At 56.2% G+C, this 27313-nt stretch overlaps 1 protein-coding gene across 1 annotated transcript in view; it reads right to left on the reverse strand.

Annotated features, from left to right (window-relative positions):
• GRIK3 (glutamate ionotropic receptor kainate type subunit 3) overlaps positions 1-26525 on the reverse strand; it is a 238332-nt gene extending 211807 nt beyond the window's left edge. Inside the window, exon 1 of the mRNA XM_075539217.1 lies at positions 26411-26525. Within this exon, the coding sequence (XP_075395332.1) occupies positions 26411-26525 (115 nt within the window). The remainder of the gene's footprint in view (positions 1-26410) is intronic.
• Between the last annotated feature and the right edge of the window lie 788 nt (positions 26526-27313).

Below are 27313 nucleotides of genomic sequence, written 5' to 3' on the forward strand. Positions count from 1 at the left end.
CGTGCGCGCGTGTGTGTGCGTGCGTGTGTGTAGTCCATTCCTGAGGAGCCCCTGTCCCAGAGTGTGGGGAAATGTCAGACTCTTGGAGAAGGAGACTTTAATTAGGTTAGAGTTACCTCCCAAAAGTACTCAAATTAAATGTGAATCCGTAATGCATGGCGCCATGGCTAATGGTATGCAAATGGGGCTGGGCCTGGCCGGCTGGAGCTGGAACTTAGGCAATCTTGGTAATTGGGAAAAATGTCCCCTGGCCTCCGGCCACTGTCCCCAGGAAGCCGGCACGGGAGCTAGGGCCTGTCAAGGGAGTGGCCAGTGCCCTACTAATGGTGGGAGGGGAGGCAGACCCAGGACAGTCATGCAGGGCAGGGCCAGCTTGGCTTACGGAGCCAATCCTGGGTCGGGGCTGCTGTGTGGACAGACAGAGTCACACATGCTCAGAGGAAGGAGCACACCTAAGACGGGATGAAGCTGGGTCCTGAGAAGCCTGCCCCTAGCGCCTGCTTCCTGGGGGTGCTTGGATTTCCCTGTGTCACTGGGCACGGGGGCGGGGGGCACACCGCTCTTCACATCCACTGAGTGTGAGTCAGATCTCTCTCACTGTATGCTGGGTGACCATGGACAGGCCACCCAAGGGAGGCCTCTCTTGGATCAGCCACAAATTAGGCAAGCTAAAAACTCTACCTATCAAGCCTCTCCCAGGGTCAGAAGAAGAACGATGTGTGAATGGCTTTAGAGCCGTACCAGAACAAACAAACAAAGCTACCTCCCTGCCACTGGGTCAGCTCTACTCACGGCGAGTCTATAGGAAGGGCAGAGCGGCCGCTGTGGTTTCTGAGTCTGTAGGGGAGAAGAAAGGCCCGTCTTTCTCCCTAGACCTGCCCCCATGGATGCGTGTTCCTTTTAGTTCATGTTGTAGATGGATACGTGAGAGGCAGCCTCTGCCCCCACTGCCCACCGGCCAGGCCGTCAGACTGGTAGCCTGCTTGTCGCTGCCATGCTGGAAGCTATGTCACCTGGTGTTTCCAGTACCAGCAGGGTCACGCACGCGGGCAGCTGTCAGCGGGGCTTCCAGACTAAAGCAGACTCGGAAGAAAGGCCTGGCAGTCCATCCCTGAAAACCAGCCAAAGAAAACCCCAGGCTCCCAACAGAACCCCGTCGGATGTAAGGGACACTGACGAGCAGAAGAGGAGTCCTGCAGGCCTGGAGGCCGTCAAAATGTGGTCAGCAACGAGCTGCCCCTCGAAGCTGCGCTGATCTTAATGGCGCAGTATCAATGGCATGACTCCAAACGACCAGAGAGCAATGCGCTCTCCTGGGGAGCCAGCCGACAGCAACAGCATCTACTGAGCACTCTGCGTTGCACCAGGCCTCTCAGCGTGCAGGTCCTTCCACATCCCTGGGGAAACGGAGGCATGGACTGCACAACTGTCAGGAAGCGGTGCAGCCGGGACCCAGCCCTCAAGGAAGGACTGCACCACCGTGAGGGTGGAGCCGCTGCTGGAGCAAAGGGGGTGCTGGTTGACGCACACAGACCGGGCCGTGGGCTCTCAGACAGGGCACGTCACCTGCTCAGCTAGGTGTGTTCCAACCCCAAAGCCCTGCGATTCCAGGAGGCAGCCAGCACCGCAGAAGAGTCCCAGGCCTGAGGGGGAAATCTCTGCCTGAGCGTCTGGGCCTGTTTACCGAGCGTCAGGGAGCCTCAGTTTCCCCGCCTGTAAAATGAAGAAAGGAACGGGCCCTGCCTGGCTCGCAGCTGTGCCGTGAGGATTACGTGGCAGGATGCTGAGATGCACTCATCTCAGCCTCGGGCGCTGTTGGCACGCTCCGCCCTCATTGGCTCACCTGACCCTCACCTGCAGAAAGCGCCAATGCCCCACAGGAAGTTGCTCACAGGAGCTCCCTGCGCTGACTCCATGTGCCCGAGAGGCAGGCTCTGTGTCACCCCGCTTTGCAGACGGAGAAAGTGAAGCAAGATCTGAGCTCCAGCGGCCGGGCCCCCACATCTGACACACACACACCACATAGCGCCACACCAGCCACGTGTGAAGACACGACGCAAGCGCCGTGATTTGGGGCGGGTTCAAGGAGATGGCACACAGAGCGGGGCTCCCGGCAGAGGGGCCGTTGCTGCCAGCATCCGGAGTTGGTTCCTAACTCATGGCAAAGCCGCACACGGTGGCCAGTTGGGGGTCTAGGGGTGTGCACTGGCTGGGTTTCAGAAACAGAGCACCCGCCCTTTCTTCCTAGTCACTCTTCGTCTAAAAAGCCCCCCTGGACCCTGTTCAGCTTCACAGCCACACACAAGACGAGTCGTGAGTGGCTGCCCATGCACAGGTGGTCAATAAATGAGACCATGGATGAATGAATGACATTCAGGTAAGGCCACAGGTCTTCCAAACAGGAGGCTGCGGCTGTACCTGACCGGCACGTCCCCCAGCAAGGCTCCTACACATGGCCTCACCAAGCCTATGGAGGATGGCCGACAGTGGTGACAGGGGGTCCCAGGGGTCCTGGAACACAGAACTGCCCTTGAAAGCCTGAGCAAATAGGACAATTCCCACTCCAGCCCACAGCCCCCTTGCTCTGGGCCAGCAGGACGCCCGCACATGCACGGCCCATGGCCCCTGGCATCTGGAGGCCAGTCCCAGGTCCCGGGAAGTGGTCGAGAGAGGAGACGAATGGGCTGGTGAACAACACCAAGGCCTATGAGATGGAACCGTGTACAAGCCCTTTCTGTGTGGAGGAATGAGCGCCAGGAGGCCACTGCCGATTGAGTTTTCATCAACGTAATTTATTGATCAATACAGCCAACATGGCCAGTTCAGCGATTCTGTAAAAAACAATCATGTGTTGGATGTGCGGAGCACTTTGCTGGATTGCGGCGAGGCAGGGCCCAGCAGGACTGCGGTGTTTTATGGCCTTTGGGGAACCGGGCCCGGCAGTCACATCTCTGTGGCTTTCTCGTCAAGACACCAAAACATTGGCTGGAGAGGGGGGGGGAAGCTCGGCCAACCTGCCAGGAGTTTTGTCTACCTGCCAGCAAGCATCAAGACGTTTCTTTACAAGGTCAGGACAATGAACGTGAAGCACCTCAGGGCTGGCAAAGAAAGTGCTGTATTAGGAATTGTCTGGGCCCAGAGTTGGATGGCCAAGGAGGGAAGGGCCGACTTTTCACCGGGCGTTGAGCTAAGCCCCGAATCACGGGTCACATCCCTCCGTGTTTTCAGAAGGTGACACATGAGGCTGCTCTTCGTGTTCCCCGGATGCCAGAGCAGGAGGAACGCCCGGGAACCACCCAGGATACGCAGATGACACAATGTTGCTTGCTGAACGCCAAGACTTGGAGGGAGAAATCAAGGACAGTATGGAGTGCACTTCAACTGAAAGAAGCCCACAATATCCACGCCTGGACCAACAGACACCACCACGGTAAGTTGAGAAAAGATGAAAGCTGTCAAGAATGCCATTTCACTGGTATGTACGATCCACGCCCACGGCGGCGGCCATCAAGAACTGGGGATGTACTGTGCCGTGTCAGCACACGGGCTGCACGAGATCCCTTGAACGTGCTGAAGAGTAAGGACATGACTTTGGGGACGAAGGGCACCAGCCCCACGCCGTGGTCTCTTCAGTCACCTCCGACGTCGTAGGTCCACCTTGGGCAGAAGAAGGGATGCCTGTGGGAGTTACGAAGTTGGTGACGAATACTGAACGTGACGTGGCCTTCCAGAAGAACACACCGATGTGTCTTGGAAGAAGTACAATGAGAAGGCTCCTTAGCAGTGAGGATGTGGAGGCTGGGTCCACATCCTTAGGGTCTGTTGTCAGGAGAGACCAGTCCCTGGAGAAGGACGTTGCACTACGTCAAGTAGTGGGGTGTCAAAAAAGGGGAAGGCCCTCGAGGACATGATGGGCACGGTGGCTGCTGCAGTGAGTTCAAACATAACAACCGTGGGGATGGCGTAGACCCCAGGGTGTCTCGTTATGTTGCCAGCAGGATAGGTCACTATGAACCAGAACCAAGTTGACGATGTCAAACAAGGACAGTCCCAACATTATGTTCCTCCGGCCAGCGAGCAAGTACTGGTGAACAGTTCTGAAATGGAGCCTTCGCTGATTCAGTACTCAGGAGAGCAAACCAAGGGCGTTTGGGTGCCGGCTAAAGTGCGAGTGAGTCCATCTAAAGACACTTGCACAAAGCCAACAGGCTTAGACGTTGGTTGTTCTCGACCACCTGCTGGTGGCAGGATCCTTCCCTGGATGGTGTAAACAGTTAAGCACATGGCTACCACCCAAATGGCTGGCGGTTCAAATCCACCCAGGGGGACCTGGGGAAAAAGTCACACCATGGGTCCTGCTATGGAGCACCGCGTGAGCGTGACGTGAGCGCCCATCAACGGTGGCGACTGGTTTGGGGTTTTGGTTTATTTGTTAGCTAGACTTGGCCTTGTTCCCATGTGCAAATTAGGGGGCAGCAGCAGCTCTCCCCGCACTCACTGTTGGAACTATGTGTGAACACATGGAAGAGAATCCCTCTGCTACAAACAAGAGCTGCTGGGCTTCTGCAGAGCCCCCCAAAGCACCTGGCCTGGGCCCACCCACTCGCCCAGGCTGAGTAACTCACCAGACGGCCTGGTGACCTGGACACCCAACACGCGGGTGCATGGACAATGAGTCTGCTCACCTTCAGATGTGCGGGCCAAGTGTCGACATAACACAGGCACGCCACTCACGGGAGAACTCGTCAGAACCTTAGCTCCCCACTCGCTCTGGCACCTCCACAGGCTCACCACTCGGGTGCCGGCTACTGGCTGGGAGACAGGCTGGCTCCTGGAACCCGTGGAGTACTGTTGGCACCTGCACTGCCACCTCCAGCGTGTGACGGGGACCACTCTGGGCCGGTGCTGACTCACCTGGAGCAACTCCGGGGAAGGTTGACCCCAACACTACCTGCCCAGGACCCCCTCTGCCTAGGAAAGGGACTGGTGTTTCCAGGTCTGGAAAGGCCAGATGTTGAGAAATCCAAATAGGGAGCATCTCTGAGTCTGCGGATCCCTGGGGTTTCCCGCAGACAGGAAGGAGCACCAGCCCAGATGCCAGGAAAGCAGGAGCCCCCTCCGCCCAGGCACTTGCTCAGAGTCAAGGCGGTTGCTTCCCTGGCCACCTGGCTCCAAGGGCCGGGAAGAACACGAAGCCTCGTGATTCCAGCAGAGGGAGGGGAGACAAGCGTGATTCCAGGTCAGAGCACAGCCTGGTGGTGCGGTGCTCCAGCACTCAGCTGCTAAACCCAAAGCCAGAGGCTCTGTCCGAGGCGGACCGAGGTGGCAAGGCAGCTTGTGTCAAGATTTCGGCGTCAGAACCCCTGTGGGGCAGCCCCCAGAATCGACTCAATGGTGACAGATTTGGCTTGGGTTGGGTTTGAGTTTTTATTCCAGGCTGGAGCACCAGTGCTCTGAATCTCCCTCTGCAGCCACCTCCTGGCAAGGCTCCCAGGGGACCCTTGACACCAGACAGTCCCCTTCTGCTGTAGCTGCCCCCAGGCTCCTAGCCTCCAGGGTGAGAGCACCCAGGCCCTGTGCCTGCCTGGAATGGGGCAGCAGCCTGCCTCTCTCCCAACTCTCCCCCAACGTCCATCCAAGGGCAAGGTGGCTGCCTTGCAAAGCCTCCTCCCTTGCAGTCTCCCGTCTGAGGCAATGGCAGGAGGCTGGGAATGGCCGAGACTCTGTGTGCCCTGTTATCCAGGCTCAGTGAGAGGGGTAGGCCTTCGGCCACTACAGGGACTTGGACCGAGACTCTTCACATGCTCCGGCCAAGCTCTGCTGCTTTTGCCCTGTTCTCACCCTCAAAGACACGGTCACAGGAAGGGGCACACAGCGGACTTTCTCCCCGGGCACACATGCCCTCCACTTTGGGTAGTGCCACTGCAAAATACGCAGGAGCAGCCAGAGCCGGCCCGTGCTGGGGGAGAGCAAGAAGCTCCAGGAGCAGCCTCTCCAGCCTCCTCCTCCTCTAACGGCCGTGTCCAGCAGCTCCTTCTGCTGTGGGAGTCCAGAGCAGCTGCTGAGCCCCATCCAGAGGGAGGCTAAGGGAAAGGATCTGGAGGCGGCTGACGGGGGCATCCACCATGTCCTAGCTGGGCAGCTGCCCCTGGCCAAGCCTCCTCTCAGAAGTGGGAATCCTTCCCGTCTTAGTGGTGCTGTGAGAAGGAGACAAGCCTGCTTCGATCCGGTCCCCAGGGACGGCACAAGGTCTGGCCGTGGGGATGCTCACTGTCCCCGCAGCGGTTCAGGAGCCCAGGGCTGCAGGAGTCAAGAGGACACATACAAGGAATCAAGGCTGGGGGAGAGGGAATAAAGGGACTAACTGGCCCTGTCACCTGCCTTTTAAGGAGCCCTGGTGGTGGAACAGTGCTTTAAGCACTCGACTGCTAACAGAAAGGTCTTCGGTTCAAACCCACCAGCGGATCTGTGGATGGTGTGTCCATCTGCTTCTGCAGATCACAACAGGCCTGGCAGCTCCAAGGGGCAGTTCTGCTCTGTCCAGCCGGGTTGCTGTGAGCCAGAGCAGACTGGCCGGCCACGGGTTGGGTTTGAGGGTGAAGAATAAAAGCACAAGCACCTCGAAGAGTCCACCTCTCCCTTTCATCGCTTCAAACAAGCAAATCAGTGACATCAAGCCCATGCGGATTCACGGCATTCCTATAGCACAAGGTAGAACTGCCCCTGTGGGTTTCTGAGGCTGAGACTCTTCACGGAAGAAGAAAGCCTCCTCTTTCTCCCTCGGAGCAACTGGTGGTCTCAAACTGCTGACCTTGTGGGCTGGCAGTCCCATTCATAGACAGTCCGCCCCCAGGGCTCTGCTGTCATCTCTAAGGAAAGGGAAACAGTGACGATGGCATCAGGGAGGCACTGTAACGAGGGGAGGGGACCAGGAGAGGGGGTGAGTATGGGTACAGTGCTGAGTTTCCTCAAGGTTTCCTGGAAATCCAAAATTTTATATAAAACCCCCCAATTTCTGAGTGAAGGCTAACTCACCTAACAAAACTAACTTAACATACAAGTGGCGGCGGTGGGAGGGGGAGTGGGTTAGGCAGCGCCAAGAGAGCGCATTAGAAAGACCGTTGCCTGAATTCCGGGTGAAGGGGCTTAGTTTTCGAGCGAGTGAATCGAGTTTGTTTTTTTACTCTTTTTATAAAAAGGCAGCAACGACAATAAAAACTAAAACTCATGGTGCTCAAGTCAATTCCAATTCACAGCAACCCAATGGGGCAGGCTAGAACTGCTCCTGGGGGTTTCTGAGATTATAACTCTTTATGAGACTAGAAAACCTCGTCTTTCTCTCATGGAGCGGCTGGTGGTTTTGAACTGCTGACCTTGTGTTTAGCAGCCCAACACGTAACCACTATGCCAGCAGGACTCCTAATCTGACTCATAGGGAACCCTATCATACGGAACAGCACTGCCCCCATTGGTTTCTGAGAAAGCCTTTGTTTCCCACAATAAAAAAGGTCTGCATCCAAAAAAAGCGCATGGAGTCTGAACATGTCCACTCTGTGAGCCATAAGGCAGTGAGGGACACTAAAGATGGGCGCTAATCCAGCACCCCCAGAATAACAGGGAAAGAACAGGGGCTCCAGGGAGGCCCAGGGAAGGTCTTGGCGGGCATCTAAGAAGGCTTCAAGGTGGAGGTGAGGTCTGGAAACACATGAGGAATGTAGAAGAAACCCAGCAGGAGGTCCAAGACCCAGGGACTGGAACTCAGAAACCACCGCCCTGTCGGGGGCTTCTGCCTTTCCTTCAGTCAGAGGGTTAAGGGGCGACTGTGTCTCTCTGGGGTGAGCCAGGGGCGTCGGGAGTGGGTGGAGCCAGGGAGAACTGCACTACAAATCCACCCAGCAGCAGACGGCCGCATCTCCCTCCCAAGGAGCTCCTGGTGGGCTTGAACCCCCAACCTTTCAGTTAGCAGCTGAGTGCTTACCACTGTGCCACCAGGGTGCCTGAACTCTGACCCACAAGGCCCCACTGGCACCAAATCCCTCCACTGGGCCCACTAGGGCCAGGGGGCTCCTCTCCCTAGGCTGCAGCCCTCGGAGGCTCAGAGTGGTCACTCTGGCCCTCAGTATTCGCAGTGGGAGCCGGTGGGAGCCCAGACCACAGGTCTCTGAGCCACACTCTCCAGGACAAAGTAGCCCAAGAGAAAAAACCCGCCTCCTGCCTGCCGAGCCAGGCGCCAAGGCTGCCTGCCTGCCCCAGCCTCCAGGGGAGATTGATGTCTGCACTGACAGATCACTCCCATGGATTAGGTAGATAAAGAAATTGATTATTCCATAAATCATTGTCTCCATGGAAAAAAAACCCGCAATTTAAAAAAAAGAAAATATTATAAATCTGTCCAAGTCCGTGTGGGCGCAAGTGTGGCCATTTTGACTTAATTGTCTAAGAGGTTCTTTGCTGCAGCCCCTGAAGCGAAGCGCTCCCGACCTGATGCTCCCTCCCACCCTTCTGGAATAGCCATGTCATGTTATGAATGGGCTGGATCTACACTGCAGCAGGAAGGATGTCAATGAGACAGCAGGCAGAACTTCCTTACCAAAAATGACTCAAGTCCTACCCCTCGGAGACAGCAAGTGGTTGGCTTTACTAAAACCTGAGTCATACCTCTCCCCTTCCTAAAGACATGTGCACCCACCCCTTCTAGAAACGTGAAGGCTCGGTTGTGCCTGGAGGCGGGTAAGTGGCTGAGATGAGGTCCGGAGGGGCCTGGCGGAGGGCATGCGACAGTCCAGGGGGCAGAAAGCACAATACATGTGGTGCGGTGATGGACAAGGGGCAAGGGCAGGGTGGGGAGGACAGAATACAGAAATGGCTTGTCCTCTGACCCTACTGTGTGACATTCAGTTTGTCTCCTTTCTTCTCTGGGGCAGTGGTGCCTCCGTGGCTGAATTGCTCTCTCTCTCCATGCAGATGCCCCAGTTCAATTCCCAGTCAATGCATCTCCTGGGCAGCCCCCACTATCTGTCAGCAGGGGCTGGCATGCTGCTGGCATGCTGAACAGGCTTCAGAGGAGCTTCTAGACCAAGCCAAGCTACCCAGAAATTCCTGGTGATCTACTTCTGAAAAATCAGCCGCCAGTCCAGTCCCTTGTGCGCAAGCTCGCTATGAGGCCGGGGCCGATGCCCTGGCCAACAACAACAACAACAGTCTCCTCCCAGAGGAGACTCCTCCCAGAGACGAGGGCAGTGAGAAAGATCCAGGGGTGGGGCTCTGGCCTGAACCATACACACCTACATGTCCAAAAAACCATGACTCTCCCACTGAAGGTCACCTACACGGACCCACCATGGGGACCTTCACGTGCCCGGGAAAGCAGCACCACCACCACGCCCGGCAATTATTCCCACATCCTCCGCCCGTGTGCTCTGCAGTACACAGAGTGGGTGCACCATAAATGTTTGAATCAGTGAGTCAGCCCAGAATCTGTGTGTGCGGGGTGTGGGGGGGAGAAAAAACAGGAAATAAACACTAAATTACAAACAGCATAAAAATAGCCATATTTCCAAAGCCGATTTCTATTTTTTTCTGATTCTGAACATCCCAGAGGGAGCAGTCAAAAGCCTGCTGCCCTCGTGCTGAGCTCTTTCCAAGGAGAGCTCCGGAAATGACCCTGTTTTGTACACACTGGACTCCACAATGCCCGGCCCACTCCAGAGATCGTTCCACTGGCTGTAGCGCTGCAAGAGGCCATCTTGCCTCCTCAGGCCCTGGGGCCCATTTCCCTAAAGCCTCACTTCTTGTTCAGAAGCAAACGTCAGTCCCCTGATGCTACCATTCTAAAAAAAAGTCAGCCATCGATGACTCTGTGCCTCTGGTCCAAGTGCTCACTGCATTCCCAGCCAACTCCCCATATCCCAGGGATGCACAAGCCCCTCCGCCCCTTTCTCGGAGGCGAGCCGAGGTCACTCAGGAGGGACTTCCTTCTCTGGAGAAGCCCACCTCCAGCACGAGGCTTCTCGATGCATCCAGGTGGCGGAGCACCTGGCACGGCCTGGGCTCTTCGGGGAATGCCATAAAGCTGTGACACATTTAATTTGCATCACCTGAACGAGGAATAATTTTATTTACTAGCAGGAAATACACAGCTCTATTATAGGGCTCCACAACTCGGGAAATGATAACACATAAGATACTTTTAGGAAATCACATGTGAGCTGGATAAAAATACAAGGCTCCTTACCAAATGCAATGTGAAACACGGTGCTGACAGGCTGAGCAAAGGCGCTTGGCATCAGGTGTGATGTTTGACAATGGAATGTTCGCTCGGTTTGGCATCTGCTACTGCTCCCTAGCAGACAAGTCGTACAAGGCACCAAAGATTTAAGAACAATTCATGTGGGGAAAAAAGAGAGAGACAGACACACAGAGAGAAAATCCTGTCCATTAACTTCATTTTCTTTTAGGTGGGGTTATCTATTTGAAGAACCGCAAGTAACGATTCTTAAATTGTGTGTCTCCAAAACACATTACCATCCCATAGGGATGTTGTTGTTGTTCTTGTTAGGTGTATTGCGTTCAGTTCCCATGCATATGTGGTAGTTGTGTAATCTGTTGTCAATTTGAGACTTAAGAGTGTAGCCTGTCAATCAGGTCGCAGCTTGATGATCTCCTTTGGAGGCGCTACGGAGATAAATAGTTCGCTGGAGGCAGGACACACACATACACTCTCTGCTTCGTCTTTCTGCAGACAAGACACATGGACTACACTAGAGCCCTGGAGCTAGAGGAGCCACGTAGAGACCCCTGCCAGCACTGACAGGCTTCCACTGCCACTGGATCCATAAGACTTTCCACTCACTCACTGGCCTGCGATCTTCCTGCATTCGGCATCATTGCATGTGTTCCGTGAGTCCGAAGAGAACTTTATAGATTGGTATCAGACATACAGGCTAATGTCGGACTTATGGACTTGAACTGAACTGGGCTGGGGTGTTTTCTCAATATTCAATTGCTCTTGTCTATCTAGCTCTTTCTTATATACATATGAGTCTCCTTAGGTTTGTTTCTCTAGTCCATCTGGACTAACACAGCACAGCAACTCTCTACAATGGGGTAGGCGGGGAGGGGGGAGATTGCCCAGCTCAGCACCATCCTCACAATTATGTTGGCGCCCACTGTATCAATCCTTCTTGTTGAGGGTTCGCCTCAAACAAGCATGATGTTCTTCTCCAGGGACGGAGCTCTCCCGATCACATGTCCAAAGTGTGTGAGATGCAGTCTCGCCATCCTCACGTCTAGTGAGCCTTCTGCCTGCACTTCTTGCAGACAGATGTGTTCATTCTTCCGCCAGTCCGTGGCCTTCCCCATGCTCTTCCCCAGCAACCTAACTCAAAGGCTTCCGTTCTCTTCTAATCTCCCTCGTTCACTGTCTGGATTTCACATGACTAGGAGGTGGTTGGAGAGACCATGGCTTGGGTCAGGGGCACCTTCGTGCACTGGTCTTTAAAGCTTTAAATAGACACTCTGCAGCAGATGTGCCCGATGCAATATGTTGATGCTGCTTCCATGAGTAGTGATTGTGGACCCAAGTGAAATGGAATACTCGATAATTTCAATCATTGTTCCCTTTGACGCGTACTATGAAGTTTGCTATTGGTGCAGGGGTGAGGCTATTGTCTTTCTCTACATTGAGTTGCAATCCACACTGAAGGCTGTGGTCTTTGATGTTCATCTGTAAGGGTTTCAGGTCCTCCTCCCTTTCTGCTGGTACACTGTGCCAACTGCATATCAAAGGCTATTATGAAGTTCCTTCAATCCTGATGCCACATGCTTCTTCACATAGTCCAGCTTCTTGGATTGTTTGCTCAGCATTCAGAGTATGGTGGGTGGACACAACCCCAAAGCACACTTTTCCTGATTCCAAATCCTGCAGCAGCCCTTTGACGGCTCAAACAACTGCCTCTTGGTCTAGGTTCAAGTTCCGCATGAGTAAAACTGTGTGTTCTGGAATTCCCATTCTTCCCAATGTTGTCCAGAACGCGTTATGATTCGCAGAGTTGAATGCCTTTGCATAGTTTATTCTCTGCTTTCAGCCAGGATCCATCTGACACCAGCAATGATATCTCTCATGCCACATTCTCTTAAGAATCCAGCTTGAATTCCTGGCAGTTCCCCATCAAGGTGTGTCTACAGCTATTGTTTCATTGTCTTCAGCAGAATTCCCCTTGTGTGATATTAACTACTTAACTATGTTGTTCGATAATTTTCAAATCCTATCAGGTCACCTTTCTTTGCAGTGGGCACAAATAGGGATCTTGTCCAGTCAGTGGGCCAGGAAGTTCTCCCAAAGCAAAGGGAATGAAGGAGTGAGCCCTTCCAGCACGGCACCCACTGCCTGAAACATCTCAACGGGTATCCTGCCAACTCTTGGAGCATTGTTCGTCACCCAAACCCTCAGTGTGGCAGGGACTTCAGCCTGGGAAACTATCGATTCTTGTTCCTGTGCTACCTCCTGAAATGCTTCATATCAAGAGATCCTTCTGGGTACAGTGACCTTGTGCATTCTTCCCATCTTCTTCTGGTGCTTCCTGCATCGTTCAACATCCTGCCCATGCGATTCTTCAGCGTGGCAGTATGAGGCTCGCATCTCTCTTCAGTCCCTTCAGTTTGAGGCAGGCTGAGCATGGGGCGCCTCTGGGTTTCCCAAGGCCAGGTATGTGCACAACGTGCCCCTTCCCCTAGACTTCTCCAGCTGCCCTTTGGATCCTTCTGTTCGCCTCTTTTCCAGGGACTGCGTCATTTCTCCACCGGCTCGAGCTGCTCGACAGGCAAGAGGAAGTTTCGGGGTCTCTTCCGATGTCCATGTGGGTCTTTGATTCTTCTCCTGTTTTTTTAATAACTTTTGGAGTGACATCCTCGATGTCAGCCCACAGCGCATCTGGTCTCCGGGCATTAATGTTCAGTGCATCGAATCTATGCTTGGGGTCACCTCCAAGTTCAGGTGGGATATAATTCATCATACTTAGGCTCTTGTGAACTGGTTCTAATTTTCTACAGCTTCATCTTGGATTTACATATGAGCCACTGATGGTCTGGTTGGCACTTGGCCCCTGGCCCTTTTCTGACTGATGATCATGAACTTCTCCATCATCTCTTTCCAAATTTGCTGCTGGTCAGGTCTGTGTATCCCATCCATCAAGGTCCATGTATACAGTCACCATCCATGTTGTTTAAAAATTATATTTGAAATGAAGAAAGGATTGGGCTAGCAGAATTCTATCATGCGATCTCCGGCATCATTTCTATCGCCAAGGTTGTATTTTCTAACTACGGATCCTCTTTCCAGTGTTCGCATTCCAATCGCTGGTGATCATCGAGGCATCTCGACTGTGCGGCTGATCCATTTCAGACTGCGTAAACTGCTAAACACGCTCAGCGTCTTCATCTTTGGCATTCGTGGCTGGTGTGTGGATGTGAATCATAGTAGTGGTAACTGGTTTTCTTTGTAAGAAGGTGGATACTGCCCCATCACTGACAGCATTGTACTTCAGGGTTAAGTCTGGAAATGTTCTTTTGGACAATGACTGTGATGCCACACGACGTCTACTGAGCAAGGACTTACAATAACCACACCACCCCTACAAAAAGTCAGCGTGCAGATGGGGACTGCTTGGTACCCGAGGGCCTGGCTGCTCTCCGTGGTGCTGAACTCAGAGCTTAGGCACGACCCTTTCTCCAGCTGCCTCTCGCTGAACTACGCTCCATGTATCCCTCACCCGTGAGCGCTTCTAGATGCATGTGAATCCAATTTTTATTTCTCTTTCAATGTGTAAAATGATTCATAGGTCTTTTTTTCCATATTCAACGAGCAAAGCGTCTAGCTTTCCTAAGAGTGTAAATGTAAAGCTTCAACGTGTGTGTATCTGTGTGAGTGTGTGTGTGTGTGTGTGTGTGTCTGTCTGTCTGTCTGAAAGAAGGGGGGCAGAGAGAGAGGAGAGAAAACAAAAGTGGCTGGGGTATTCTTCTTAATGGACTGAGGATCAGAGGGTCCAAGACCCAAAGGGCTCTTTCCCTAATTGATGTGACATAACACATGTCCCCTTTCTGGCCTTCTGATCCCAATCTGTGGCAGAGGAGAGAGGGACAGGCAGTCACCTCCTCCAGCTCCAACCTTCAGGGCACCCTCTCCTGTGTTCTCACCCTTTCACAGCCTCAGAAACCATCAAGCACGGTGACCTTGCCTTCCTTCCCCCAGCACCAAAGAGTTCCCAGATGCCGGCCGGGGGGAGGCATCAGTAAGGCTCAGCTCCTCTCACAAGAAGCCAGGGATTCAATCTCTCTCTTTGACTCTCCTCCAGCCCTCAGTCTCCATGGACCAGCCATAATTCAGCTAAACCTGAGAGTTAACCCATATTTTATTTACTGATTCGCTGCTACGAGACAAGCAAAATAGACGGCTGTCACCTCCATTAAATGGGGCAGGAAAAATAGCTATAGAGGGACCGGTGTCTTCCTGCTCGCAACGTGTCAACGGTCTGCCTGGGGAGGGGAGCGGGAAAGGGGCAGAGCCTGGCCTCAGGGGACAGCCCAGCTGTGCTAGGCTCCAGAGGGAATGCCCTGGCTACACCACAGACCTGCCCCACGCCCTCTCCCAGCTATGCAAGTGCAGCCGAAAGATCAGTCCAATGCCTCCAGAAGTAGACCCAGCGCTTCACTGGAACCCTGCATTTCTCCGCCAGTGATGGTACTCGCTCATCGGGCTTAAGATGAGTGATTTGGGATGTTGGCGCTAGAGGAGCAAAGTTCCAGTTGGCCATCCCTCCCAAATCCACAGACACACCCATGCGCACACACTGCCACTTCCCAGAACCCAGTGCTGATGGCACACACAGTCCCAGGTTAAATGGCCCAGGCTGCCAGGCCATACAGCCTGGCTCGCTGTCAACACTTCGGCATCACACAAAGCTGTCATGTCGACCTGCGGCTGACACATCGTAGCAGGATCCTGTGAGGTGGTGAAGATGGGGAAGGAAAAACCCAACCTCTGAGTGGTCACAGCACAAGCAGAACCAGCCACAGCCTTTCCTGGCAGCTGTGCGGAGTGATCGCCTAGTAAGGACGGAAGAGGAGAGGGAAGTTTCCTCCTGTGTTCACCTACCAGAGGGGACGAAGGTGAAGCCCCGGGCAAGCAGCCATGAGAGCCGTGAGCTCAGACAAGGAAGGAGGATCTTGTCTCTTCTTCAGTCTCTTCCGGAAGTAGAGACTTGGATCGCGCTCAAGAGGAGAGTCGGCATGATAGGGACAAGACTGTGGATGCAAAGTTGAAGCACAGGGACAGAAAAGAAGGGCTCAATCTCCCAGCGACACCCTCTCTCAGCTCGGTAGACTAAACAGGAAAGATCTTGGCATGGAGGCACCAAATGGATGTGCCCAGTGAATACCAAGAGCACCGTTATACCCAGGCACCGTAGAAGATGCCCACAAAGACTTTATGAAATCTTCATGGGCGAGATGAGCTGAATTGCAGGGCAGTTAGTTAGGTGGACCTCTGTTCAAATGGCGGCGCATAGAAGCATTCATTTGTTGAACAAGTACTTACAAATCACCCACTGTGTGCCACGCAGTGGGTACTGCGATGAGCAAGGCATGCACGGCCCACTGTCTCCTGAGGCTTCTCTGGAAGGTAACTGGACTTACAGCAGAGTAAGTGTAATCACCGGGGAAGGACAGAGAGCACTGTGGGGACCACAGACGGTGCGGGAGTCTTGCCAGGCTTCCTGGCAACAAAGACATGTCCGTGTTGCCCAGCCGAAGGGGGGTGGGGAGTTGGAGGGGGTGTTGATAAGCATGCTCCCAAGCATGAGTAAGAGTAGAGACCTAGGGTGCAAGCGGAAGAAGTGCTTTCTGAAGTCCTCACGATGTTCAGGACAGTGGAGTAGAGGGTGAGAGGTGAGGAGAGACACAGTGCGTGGGTCTGGAGATGCCAACTGTAGTGGATCTTAAAGGACCTGAAGGCACGAGGAAATCATGGACCTTCTGAAGCTGGTTGGAGTATCCGGCAGTAGAGCCAAGCAACATGCATAAAGCCCAACGGTCTCACGCCTTGGTCATGGCCTGCCTAGTGTGCTTATGGCAGACATCGCTAAAGGGAAGGCAGACACAAGTGGCACGAGGCATGTCAGACAGACCACAGCCTGGGGAGCCACACAATGCATCACCGGCCAGTCCTGGGCATATGTCTCAAATCCAGCCACACTGTGGGCCACCAGTCACGTCACCTTTGTGGAGGGCCAGGTCAGGGGAGACACGGTGGTGGGTCTGAAAGTGCCTGTCATGACAGATCACAAATGATGACAGGGTCAAGACAGGAGGCCTGGCCTATGACTGGCGGCAGCCCCCAGGAGGGAGGTGAGGGAGGAAGAAGAGGGGGAAATGCCTGCCTACATTTCCAGGAAGGAGCAACAGAAGGTGATTGGGTGGTCTAGAGGCAAAGGGCAAGAATAACTGCCTGAAGGTTTCACGGTCATAATTTACTGGGGGGAAATGACAGGTCCTGCCTGCAGCTCACAGATCACCTGCTAAAGGGGGGACGAAAGAAGTTATAGATCAGCGACGATACTCCTGTGGCCGTGGGAGACCACCAGCTCAGTATAAAACAAAGGAGTGAAATGTCGATTAAAAGACCCCCGGGCAAGATAAAAGATCTTCGCACTGGTTTCAATACCCAAGGAATACTGAGGTTGGTTCCTGACGCCACGCGGCAGGAAGTGGGCATCTTCGGTCAGGGAAGAGACCTAGAACCTTTGACAAGGCTGGAATGTAGAACAGGAAGCAAATCCAGCCCAGCTATCAGGGGGCGGGACAATCACTCACAGGAAGAATGGCCTTGGGGGGCATCTTGCCCTAGCTGTGTTCTGAGAGTGCTAAATGCATTAAGCACATGTAATTGTCACCGAAGCAAACAAACAGCCTGGGAGGCAGATACTATCGTCAGTATTCTTTTGAGAGATTAAATAATTTCTAAGAAAAATTGCACAGGTGGGACTCAATGGAAGCTGCCTTCCAACTCGGGCTGACTGCAGGATCTGTGCGCATGCTCACATCCTGGACGGCCAGAGTGGATCTGTGCCAAGCTGGTAGTTCTCACCATCACCTGCCAGGATGAAATTTATCCCATCCCCATTGTATAGGGCAAGGAGTCCAGGCTGCTGGAAGGTACGTGACTTTCCCAAAGTCACATCATCACTAGGGAGGGAGCAAGGGTTTGAACTCAATGACCTGCAGACTCCTCTCTCACCCTGCACGTCTTCATGCCTTTCTGAGACAGGGGCAGACACGTCCCATTCGCTTACGGGGAAATCTGCAATACAGCAGGACCGGAACCTGGCCAGCTGCTCATTATAGGTGCTGTTCACTCATGAACTGGGTACCCACATGATGAGGGGTCGTCCACCTGCCTATGACAACTGTGGTTCTCAAAGCAGGGTCTCCGGATAGGTGGCATCAGCATGGTCTGACAACTTGCGAGCGATACATATTCCCAGGCTGCACAGCAGACCCACGGAATCAGCAGCACTGGGGTGGGGCCCTGTAATCTGTGTTTTAATGCATGTTCCGGGTGATGTTTAAGACCCAGAGGCTTGGAGTGACCCCGGAGCTGCTGCTGCTTTCCTCTGGATTCCGAGATTCCTCATCACGGGCAGGCAACGTGATGCCGCCAGCCCCGGGAAGTCCTTGGCTCCCCTCTCCTGCTTTTCCGCCCAATTGGGCAGGCATTTTGGAATACCATATTTCAGTTCTGCAAAGCAGATGCGGGAATGCTTTGCAGAAGACTCCCTCATGCCCACATTGAACACTCGTCACTGCAGTTGTTCTGAGAACTCTCTAACCCCCCTTGTGCGAGCAGCCGGTCTGCAGCAGCCCCATCCTTGTCCTCGGTGGATTAGAGCCCTCTTCACCCAGCTAAAATCTCAGCTCCTTCTCGCTCCCTTCTCCCCCTCTCTGTCCTCCCTAACCACCACTCAGCATGGCACCCGAGGACCTGGAGTCCCACCCACAGCTCCCCCAGGATCTCATTCCATTTCATTAGCTCCGATCTCTACGATCACCGTGTGGACCCTCCCCTCCCGGCTTTTGCCCATGGCCTCCTTACCTGGTGCACCTCCCTGCAGACCCAGCCGGGCCTATCCCCAGGGACCAGCCTCCAGCCACAGACCCTCCCTGGGCCCCCCAGGGCCTGTCCCATAAGCAAGATGGACCTCCCAGTCCAAGAAGGACTGTGTCATTTCCTGGGCTGATGCCTTCTCAGAGCATCCCATAACCAGGGTCTTACAGGCTCGGAGCACAGGCAAAAGGCATTTCCATTCCAATGCCACAGATGCAGGGAGGAACCCAGGGCCCCTAGCTGCAGGAGTATAAGTAACAAGCCAGGATGACCCCGGGCGGTGGGCTCCAGAGCACTGTGGGAAGGGGGTCTCTTTTACCCCCCAGCATCAGGGGCCACTATCCCAGGGATGCGGGCACACAGGTCTGTGGGCAACGGGCAGATGGCATGCAAGGAGCTGCACAGAGCCTGGAGCACACGGTCAGCACAGAACAAAGGGCACAGCCGTGGAGATCAGAGTCTGGAAGTAGTGGCATGGCTTCCACCACCAAGAAGCCCTCCTTCCGCACCACACCCCCAACATGTCACAAGCATCAGTCACTCATCAATACAAAGAGCCTCACATGCTCTGACTCCTCCAATCCCTACCAGCACCCTGTGCAGAGGCTCCTGTACGGCTCAGACATACGGACTTGCTCTTCTGGCAGGTGCCAAGCAGTTGCACATGGTTCCATCTGACACGAATCTGTTTACAAGTCAGGGCATGGAGCCTTCTAGGTCAAGTCACTTACCCAGGTCACACCACAAGGATTGGTCAGAGTCACAATTAAAGGCAGATCCGTCCTATCTCATTCCTCCCCAAACCAAGACACATCATTCATTCTGTTTAGAGTGTCAGGGGCTGGAGGGGATGCTACAAAGAGAAGCTGACATGACCTACTCATGGAAGACACCTACTGATTTCAGAGAGATGAAAATTGCGGTGGGGGTGTATCATCCTATCCATGAAATATACCTTTGACTCTAGAAATAAAGTCATACTGCCTCTGGGTGGGAATGGGGCAGAGATGGCAGCCACTTCCGCCAGCTCCTGGTCTAAGGAGAGAGGCAGCACACACACACATTAGAGAAGGCCCTAAACCAGGCATCCCACTAACTTAGCAACACTCAAGGTCAACAGCCACCAGTAAACCAGGTGCAAGGGTCAAAGGAAGCCAGGAGAAGGGCTTGAGAAATGCAACTGTGGGGACAGAGAAGCTCAGGTCCAGGCTTGGAGCTGGAGTGAAGGTGGACCTCGGAGACTATGCCCAGAGAGCTGAAACCCAGTAAAGCATTGGGGGGTGGGGTGGGGGTGGTGGAGGGGCGTGCTCTTCGGTGGGGCGACAGTAAAGGTGACTGAAGGGAAAGGACAGCACAGTCACAACACCCTGCTGTTCTCAAGTCCCAGCTGCCTGCCCCCAATGCAGGGCTTCCCCTCCAAATCACACTCCATTCAGACTTTGTCTCCGCAGCACACAGGACCGAACGCTGGTTCCCTGAGCAGAACCAGATACTGGTACAAGGCCCAGCTGAGGGGGAAGCAGGGGGGACACCTGTTGCTGCTTTGTTATGTGATCAGATCAATGCCTCCCAATGGTCAGCCCCAGAGGATCCAGTAGGGCTGCCAAAGAGTCCCTCCCACCCACCCCCACACCCCCACCCCCACCCCCACCCGGGGACTGTGCTCTTCATGGAAGCTGCCTGCCACCTCTTTCTGGCTGAGCAGCGGAACAGCTGGCCTCTCTGTGAGCACTTGTGTGCTTACCCAGTGCACCACTAGGGATCCTTGGGCAGAGCTGGGGGCTCCAAAATGTAAAGGCACTCACTCTCATGGGCTTCAACGACCTGCAAAGGCAGGCTCCCCACCTGAGGGCCTCCAGGAACTGTGTCCTTGTTGCACTCTGGTCCCACCATCATCTGGTGCCAGCCTCCTCAAACCACAAGCGCTCCTCTGGAGAAGGAGGTATGATTTTGGAAAAGAGCCCACCTAGCTTTTCAAGGAAGCTGGGCCAGGCAGCAGCATCCTCGGGTTACATTGGAGGAGACCAAGGCCCAGAAAAAGAACCTGACCCTTCTGACCATGCGTGTCCCAAACCTGTCACCTCTGTAGGAATCCTGAGCTTGCAGCTTTCCCCCAATCAAGGAAAGGCTGGGCCCCAGACAGTCACCTCTATCGCAAGCTCCTCTTGTTACCTGGAGAGAGGTATGGTGAGCAGAGAGGGCCAATTGGGGGCTGGCCTTGGCTCTTGGGGCCATGGCCTCTGAAAGGGAGGGTTGAGCAGGCTTTCGAATGCAGGGCCCCACACCCAGCCCAGTCTGCGTGGCAGCAGCTCCTGTTCCAGGGCCCAGCAGCGGTGGGTCTTACACCTCACACACTGTGCCCACTGGACTCCATTCATGGCAGAGCAGGCTCTGTCCAGAAGGTCAGACTATGGCTCTGGCTTAAAAAAGGAAAACCAGCCATAAAACCCATTAGCCTGGAAAGGGTGTTGGAGAGGGGAGGAGATAGAGTTGGGGGGTGGCAAGAGGGTGGGGGTGGGGTGGGGGAATGCAGAACAAAGAGCTAAATCACCATCCACCTTCTCTCGCCTGGTCACTGGGGGCAAGGGGCAGACGCTGGCACAGGGCGCTTGGATTTCCTCAAGGTTAGGATGGCATCCTCGAGGACTGCCTAGTGGCTACCCTGTGGATATGCAGGCTGGAGGCCCCAGGGTGGAGGGACCTGTGGGTGGACTGGCCACTCCCAAGGAGGGTCCTGCCAGGTAAGGCCCTGGGTGCTGCATTTTGTGATTGGAGGCTTGGATGAAGGCATGACCAGAGAGGCCAGAAGCTAGGAGTGAAGCAGAATGTATGTGTGTGTGTGTGTGTGTGTGTGTGTGTGTGATGGGAGGGGTGCAAATGACTGGCCATACCTTTCCTCTGCAGAAAGTGAATTTGCTATGTGGCCATCAGCAAGGCCAGTCTATGCAAACTGACCCCGGTAGGATTACATGGGCAGAGCTCAGACCACCATCCACCCCCACCCCCAGCCTCCTCCCCCCTAGTCAGAGCTAACCCAGCCAGGCAGGGAGGCCTAGCAGCAGCCAGAGCCACAGGGGTAGAGGCACCACCCACCAGTCCCTTTGAGACCCTGTTGCTTTCTGCCTTCAGATGGCGAAAGGTGAGATTAGCTTAGCAGACCCACGCACGTCTTGGTTTTGCCTGGACCCTTGCTTCCTCAGGCTTGGTTTCCTCGTCCGTAACATGGGGATCGTGTGTGCAGGGTTGGTGAAAGCTAAGGAAAATGGTGAGGGACAAAATGCTGCAGTGCCAGTTACTGGGAAAGCACTCGGTTCTGTGCATCCAGTCTTTGCAGATGCATAGTGACCCCCTGCGGGTTTCCCAGGCTGGAACTGTTAAGGGGAGGCGAGAACCCGGTCCTTCTCCTGTGGAGTTGCTGGTGGTTTCAAACTGCCCACCATGCGGATGTCAGGCCAATGCATAGCCACCACACCCCCAGGGCTCCTGCCACCTGTCCAGTGCTCAATTAGGACGGCTGTAAAGATGGCACGGGCCCTTCTGTGACAGGTAAGGCTGCCAGGGGTGGGAACCAACTCAGGGGCAACAAATGGCAACAATGCTGCGGACGCTTCCGCTGTCTCAGTTTTATTTTGCGCCAGACCCAGGTGGGTTCCCAGGCCGAAGGCAGCCACACAGCCGCCTCACACAGACACACTGCCCTCTGGTGCTGCTGCCAGGGAATCAGCACCTGGAAGCGGAGCAGCTCCAGTCACACAAGGCCACGCCAGGGGCCCAGCCTGGTCTCTGTCTGCTCCACTCCCACATCAGGCCCTTGGCCCATCCGCCCCCTCCCCCCACCCAAAGCAGGCCCAGCGCCCCAGCATCTGAGAGACAAGCCAAAGCCTGTCCTGCCAGGTGCTGGACCTGGGGAAGGGTTCTGCTTCTGAAGCTGCAGGCTTCTCTGTGGCAGGGTGGGACCCACTGCCCACCCAGGTAGGGCAATCCCCTGCTGCAGTTCCCTTTGCTGGGTCCTGAGCAATCCTGGCGAGGCTCAGGCTGACACTGCCGCAGCAGGAAGAGGCAGGGCTGCTGACTGTAGTGGGATGTCGCAGGCTTGGGCCCCATAGATCAGAAACGCAGTCCTGCCCGTGAGGCCCAGGCAGGTCTCCAGATAAAGCCCATCCAAAATCGCCCTGCGGCCACTCCCCTCCGTGCCTGAGTCCCCAAGGGGAGGAGGAGCCCACTACAGCCAGGGCTCTGAGCCTCCTTCCTTTGGGTGCAAAAGCAGTACCTGTGGGACCTCATGACTCAGGGAGGCTCATTCTCCTGATGGGGCAGAGGACAAGGAGTCACCTTGCCCCTCCAACACCACCAACACACACACACACACACACACACAAACACACAGGGGGAAAATTAACACCGCATGCTGGACTTCTCAACCCAGAGCTGCGTCCACCGGCAGGGGCCATGGGTGACCTCGGAAGAGCCCTGGCAGGCCCCGGCCACCTCTATAACCCCAGGTCATCCTGCTGTCAAAAGGCTACGGCTAGTGTCCCGTTGGGTGTGCATGAGGGCAGCCATGAGAGGCAATGAAACAACGTGGGGAGATCGAGGGAAGCAGGGCTGACAGGAACAGCTGGGATGGAAAGTGGAGGCAGAAATTCCTCAAGCTAATGCTGTTGAAGGCCCCTCAGGCCGGGCCCCTCCCAGGTCTTGTCTGAAGCGATTTACTTCCAGGGGGGAAAACCCTATTGATCTTCATTCAGCTCCTGTCTGCTCCGCATGTCACCAGTGGCGGGGAGAGACCGCTCATTGTTTTACACACACACAGCGGCTCCCAAACTCCAGAGACCAGTTCAGGACCATTTGCCTGAGCTGATCTGAGGAGTGGAGCTGGCAATGCTGGGGGAGGGGCCCTCACTCCCCTGGGCCTGGGCGGCTACCTCTGCTCCCTTCCCCCTCTTGGCCCAGCATGTCCAGGAAGCTCTGGCCCAGGCTCAGAAGCTGGAAGCTCAAGTCTGGAGATGCCTGAAGAGTCTGGAGCTGGGCCAGCCCTCCGCTCCCATCCCATTCACACACACACACACACACACACACACACACACTCACACACACACACACACACCTGCTTTATGTCTCTGCAGTCATTTGGCTCCTCCTGGCCCTCCTGGCTGGCTGGAGTGATCCACCGCTCATGCTGACTCCTCACCACACAGCTGCCACCGCTACTGGCCCACTCTGTTCCCAGTTCTGACCTGGCCCTAGATCCCACCATCTGGAATGAGAATGAATCTGACAGGAAACCCACAGTGGCACCGACAGGCACTGCCAGCCCGCCCCAAACCTCAGACTAGTCCAAACCAACCACCCAGGCCAGCTCCACAGTTGACAGATGGGGAAAACTGAGGCTAGGGATGGACATGGGAGTCGACCTGCAGAACAGAGCAGGTGACCCGGGTCTCCTGGCTTCCAGCCCAGAGCCCACTCCAATTGCACTTTGAGGTCATGTAATCAGGAAATTTGGGTGCCCACAAGAGGTCACTGAGTCCCATTTGGCAGAGAAGGTCTCTTCAGTACACTGCTTCCTATGCATCAAGATCTGCCCATCTGAACAATCTCAACGGGGATAATAATAACAAGATGCCCAACAATATGCTTCAAAAATCTTCAATGAGCCACACTTGATCATCATACACAGAACACATCTTCCACCCAGTCATATAAAATAATCAATGATCATTTTTCCTGCAGACTACAATCCAATTACTCCCTCTCCCTCGCTCTCTCCCTCGCTCTCCTTTGTTACTTGCAAACCATCCAAGCAATCAATGCCTTGACCTCTCCCTCTGATAGACACAATTACAAAAAGACAGAGCAATGCAATTCATCTATTCAAGACGGATGGTTTGAACACTCTGCCACACTGCTGAGCTATCCCTCTCCCGGGCTAGGAGGAAATCGCAGCCCCTAAAAGAGGCACAAAGAGAGGGGGGCGGGGGCGATGAGCCCCAGCCCCTGCCCACCTGCAGGAAAGCCTTCTCCAGGGCTGGTGTTTGGTGACAGCAAAGCCTGCCTGATAGGGGAGGCTTCAGCTCTAAGCGCAGCCAGTGGGCTCAGGCATCAGCCTCCAGCATGGAAGACAGAAGCATCCAGCACCCCGCAATTCCTACCGCCCCAGCCAGAGCCCTGAGAACCCAGAGGTGTGAGCAGCAGGGAAGGGAGGTGGCACTGGGTCTGGCCCAGGCAATGTGTTTGGGTTTCAGCTTGGAGCTCTCTCTTTGCTGGGCCCCTTGGCGTTCCATGGCCGAAACGTGAGCCTGGGCTCTGAAGGACAGATGCACAGCTCTCCAGGAACCTTCAGAGGTGCCCGGAGGCCTCGGAGCAGTCTCCTCCATCCTCCTCCACCCAGGCTGGCAGAGCTCCAGCGGTCACGTTTGTTGGCATCAGCACAGCACCCCAGTCTTCGGGCTGGGAGTCAAATGGGGCAGGGCGCTGGGATATAAATGGCCTGGGCCTACATGCTAATTAATCCTGGGGTTTGCTAAGAAGAGGATTAGATGAGGAGTCTGCCATCCTGTAATTGCATTATTACACACTGAGCCCAAGAAAGGGCGGGCAGCCTAGGGGACAGTCTACCTCTAGGGACTAGGAGGACTCTGTACCCCACCCCTTCACCCCCAGCACAACTCAATTTCTACATTCACCTGATTCCATCTCTGTCCCTGGCCCAACCTCCAGGGCAGGAGGGTCAGGAGAAAGGGACCTGCAATACCTGGGCTGGGCCCACAATACCTCCTAGGTCCTCCCTGTTCCCTTTCAAGGGCACTCTGTCCAGGAGACCCCTCCCTCCCAAAGAGAAGGAAGGAGGGAATAAAGGAGGGATCCCCACTGGGCCAGCCTGCTCCTGGACTGGTGACCTGCTGGGCAGGCAAGGAGGAAGGCAAACACCCCTGGAGAAACACTTGGGATGTGAGAGGTGCAATGGTAGCTGGAAAGGGTTAAACCTGACCAAGGGCTGTCCCCATAGAGTGTCTGAACTCCTCTGCCGTAGGGAGTCCCCCTGCCAGATCCTGGGCTTGGACCTAGGACCCTGTGTAGGTGGAGCTGAGATGCGGAACTGGAGGGGTAGTGCTCCCAGAGCGGGCTGGGCTGAGGCAATCCTCCCGGGGAAGTGGGGTGGGGGGTTCGAACCGCAGGCGAGGAAAACCTCTAGTAAGGAACCCAAGCCTACTTTAATTCCAGGCCCTTCTCAAGCCTCTGGCAGCCCAGAGTCCGTGACTGGAGAGGAGCCACGGGGGAGATGGGCGGCCCGGGCCCAGCCGAGCTCTGCTCGCCAGGAGCAGCGGCGGCGCCTCGAGAACCCAGGCGGTCCAGGACTCCAGCCTGGCGGCGGCTCCGCAAAACCAAACTGGGCCCAGGCTCCGGTCCCGGGCCCCGGGCCGCGGCAGCGGACTTGCGCAGCCCCCAGCCCAGCTCCCTGCCCGCAGGGTGCCTTGGGCGGCCACAACAAAGTTAAAGCCGGCAGTCAGCGTCTCCGGCTAGCCGCCCGAACCCCAGAGAGGCGCGCAGCTCCGCCAGCCGCTGCCAGCTGCGGAGGGACGTCGGCTAACTTTCAGAAGCACTCGCTCCCCTCTGGCCGCTAGCGGGCTCGTCCCTTCCTCCTCCGCGCCCCGCCCGGCGATTCCCCGCAGCTGGAGCAGGCCTCGACCCCGAGGGCCCTGGGCGAGCGACCTGCGGCGGGGGATGCCACTCTCCCGCCCCAGGCCATGGGTCTCATTGGAGGGAGGGGCGCACCGAGATCTGAGCGCGGCCACGCAGAAGGGAGCCGGCTGCCCTCCTCCTGCGAAACCGCACCGTGCGTCCCCGCTGAGCGCGTTCCAGCCCTGCACGGTGGGGTGAGGTGCCCGCCGGGAGCCAAAGGGGAAAAGAGAGAAGTTGGCGCCTTCCCCGGCTCCCTGCTCCGCTTCCAGAATTTGGTCTGCGGCCGCTAAGGCTGGCAGCAGCCGGGAAATGCGCCCGGGGAGTCGGACTGGAGCTGGCGCCCGTTGCCACAGGCCACCAAATCTGACCTCCCCAGGAGCGCGTCACGGGCCCCTCGCCCGCCGCGGCCCGCTTGCCCGCTCCCCACTAAGTAGGGCCCGCGACCCTGGCGTGGGAACTTTGCCCCCCACCCCGACCGAGCTTGTGGTCAACCGACCCAGGGAGCCCAGTGGGAGGTTGGGAAAACACCGAGGCCCCTCCATCCCGACCCCGGCTCCGGGGAGCCCTTACCGATCCGGATGACGTGGGGCATCCCGCGCGAGTCCGGGATCCAGAAGGCGCACACGAGGAGCCCGGCCCAGTATTCCCAAACCAGACTCCGGAGGCGCCGCCAGGGAGCGGTCATCGTTGGGCGCCGCCGAGCGTGCCCGGGGCGCGGCCGTGGCGGGCTCCCTGGGGCGGCAGCTCTAGGCGCGGGCGCGCAGCAGCCCCCGAGGCGCCGCCTGGCCCAGCCGCCCTCTTCCCGAGCGCCTCGGCGAGTGGGGGGCGCCCCGCGGCGCCGCGCACATCTTACTGGGGGGCCGCCCAGCCGGCGCCCGCCCCGCCCGGCTGCCGCCCACGGGCCGCCTGCGAGCGAGGCTGGGGGCTCCGCCCGGGCTCTGCTCGGACTCGGCTCCGGCTCGCGTCGGCTCGGCTCCCGCGCGGGCTCCCACCTGGCCCGGCTGCCGGGCGCGCAGCACGCGTCTCCGGCCGCTCCTCCTCCGCCGCCGCCGATGCTATCGCCCGGGCTCGCACAAAGCCCCGGAGTGGAGTTGCACGCGCGCTGCTCTCCCTCCCAGCCCCCTCCCCCGCGCCCTGCCTCCCGCCTCTGCGCCGCCCGCCGCCCGCGCTCCCTCCGCGCACTCCCCCGCGCACACACTTCACACTCACGCCCGCCCAGGCGCACACTCGCGCGCTCACACCTGCGCGGGGGGCGGAGAAGGGGACCCCTAGCCAGTTGGAGGGGACGCCCGGAGAACGGGGACTCGCCTCGCCTCCCAGACGTCCCTATCCGCCCCCAGCGCCTTTAACTAGGAGGGCATGGAGCTCGGAGCCCGGCGGGGAGCGCCCTGGCTGGCACCGCGAGCTGGGAGCCGGCAGCAGCCCCGCTGCCCGGCCAGCTGGACCAGCCGCGCGCGCCCGCGGGAGCACAGG

Source organism: Tenrec ecaudatus, chromosome 1 (genome assembly GCF_050624435.1).
Source record: "Tenrec ecaudatus isolate mTenEca1 chromosome 1, mTenEca1.hap1, whole genome shotgun sequence".
In the NCBI taxonomy this organism is placed as follows: domain Eukaryota; kingdom Metazoa; phylum Chordata; class Mammalia; order Afrosoricida; family Tenrecidae; genus Tenrec; species Tenrec ecaudatus.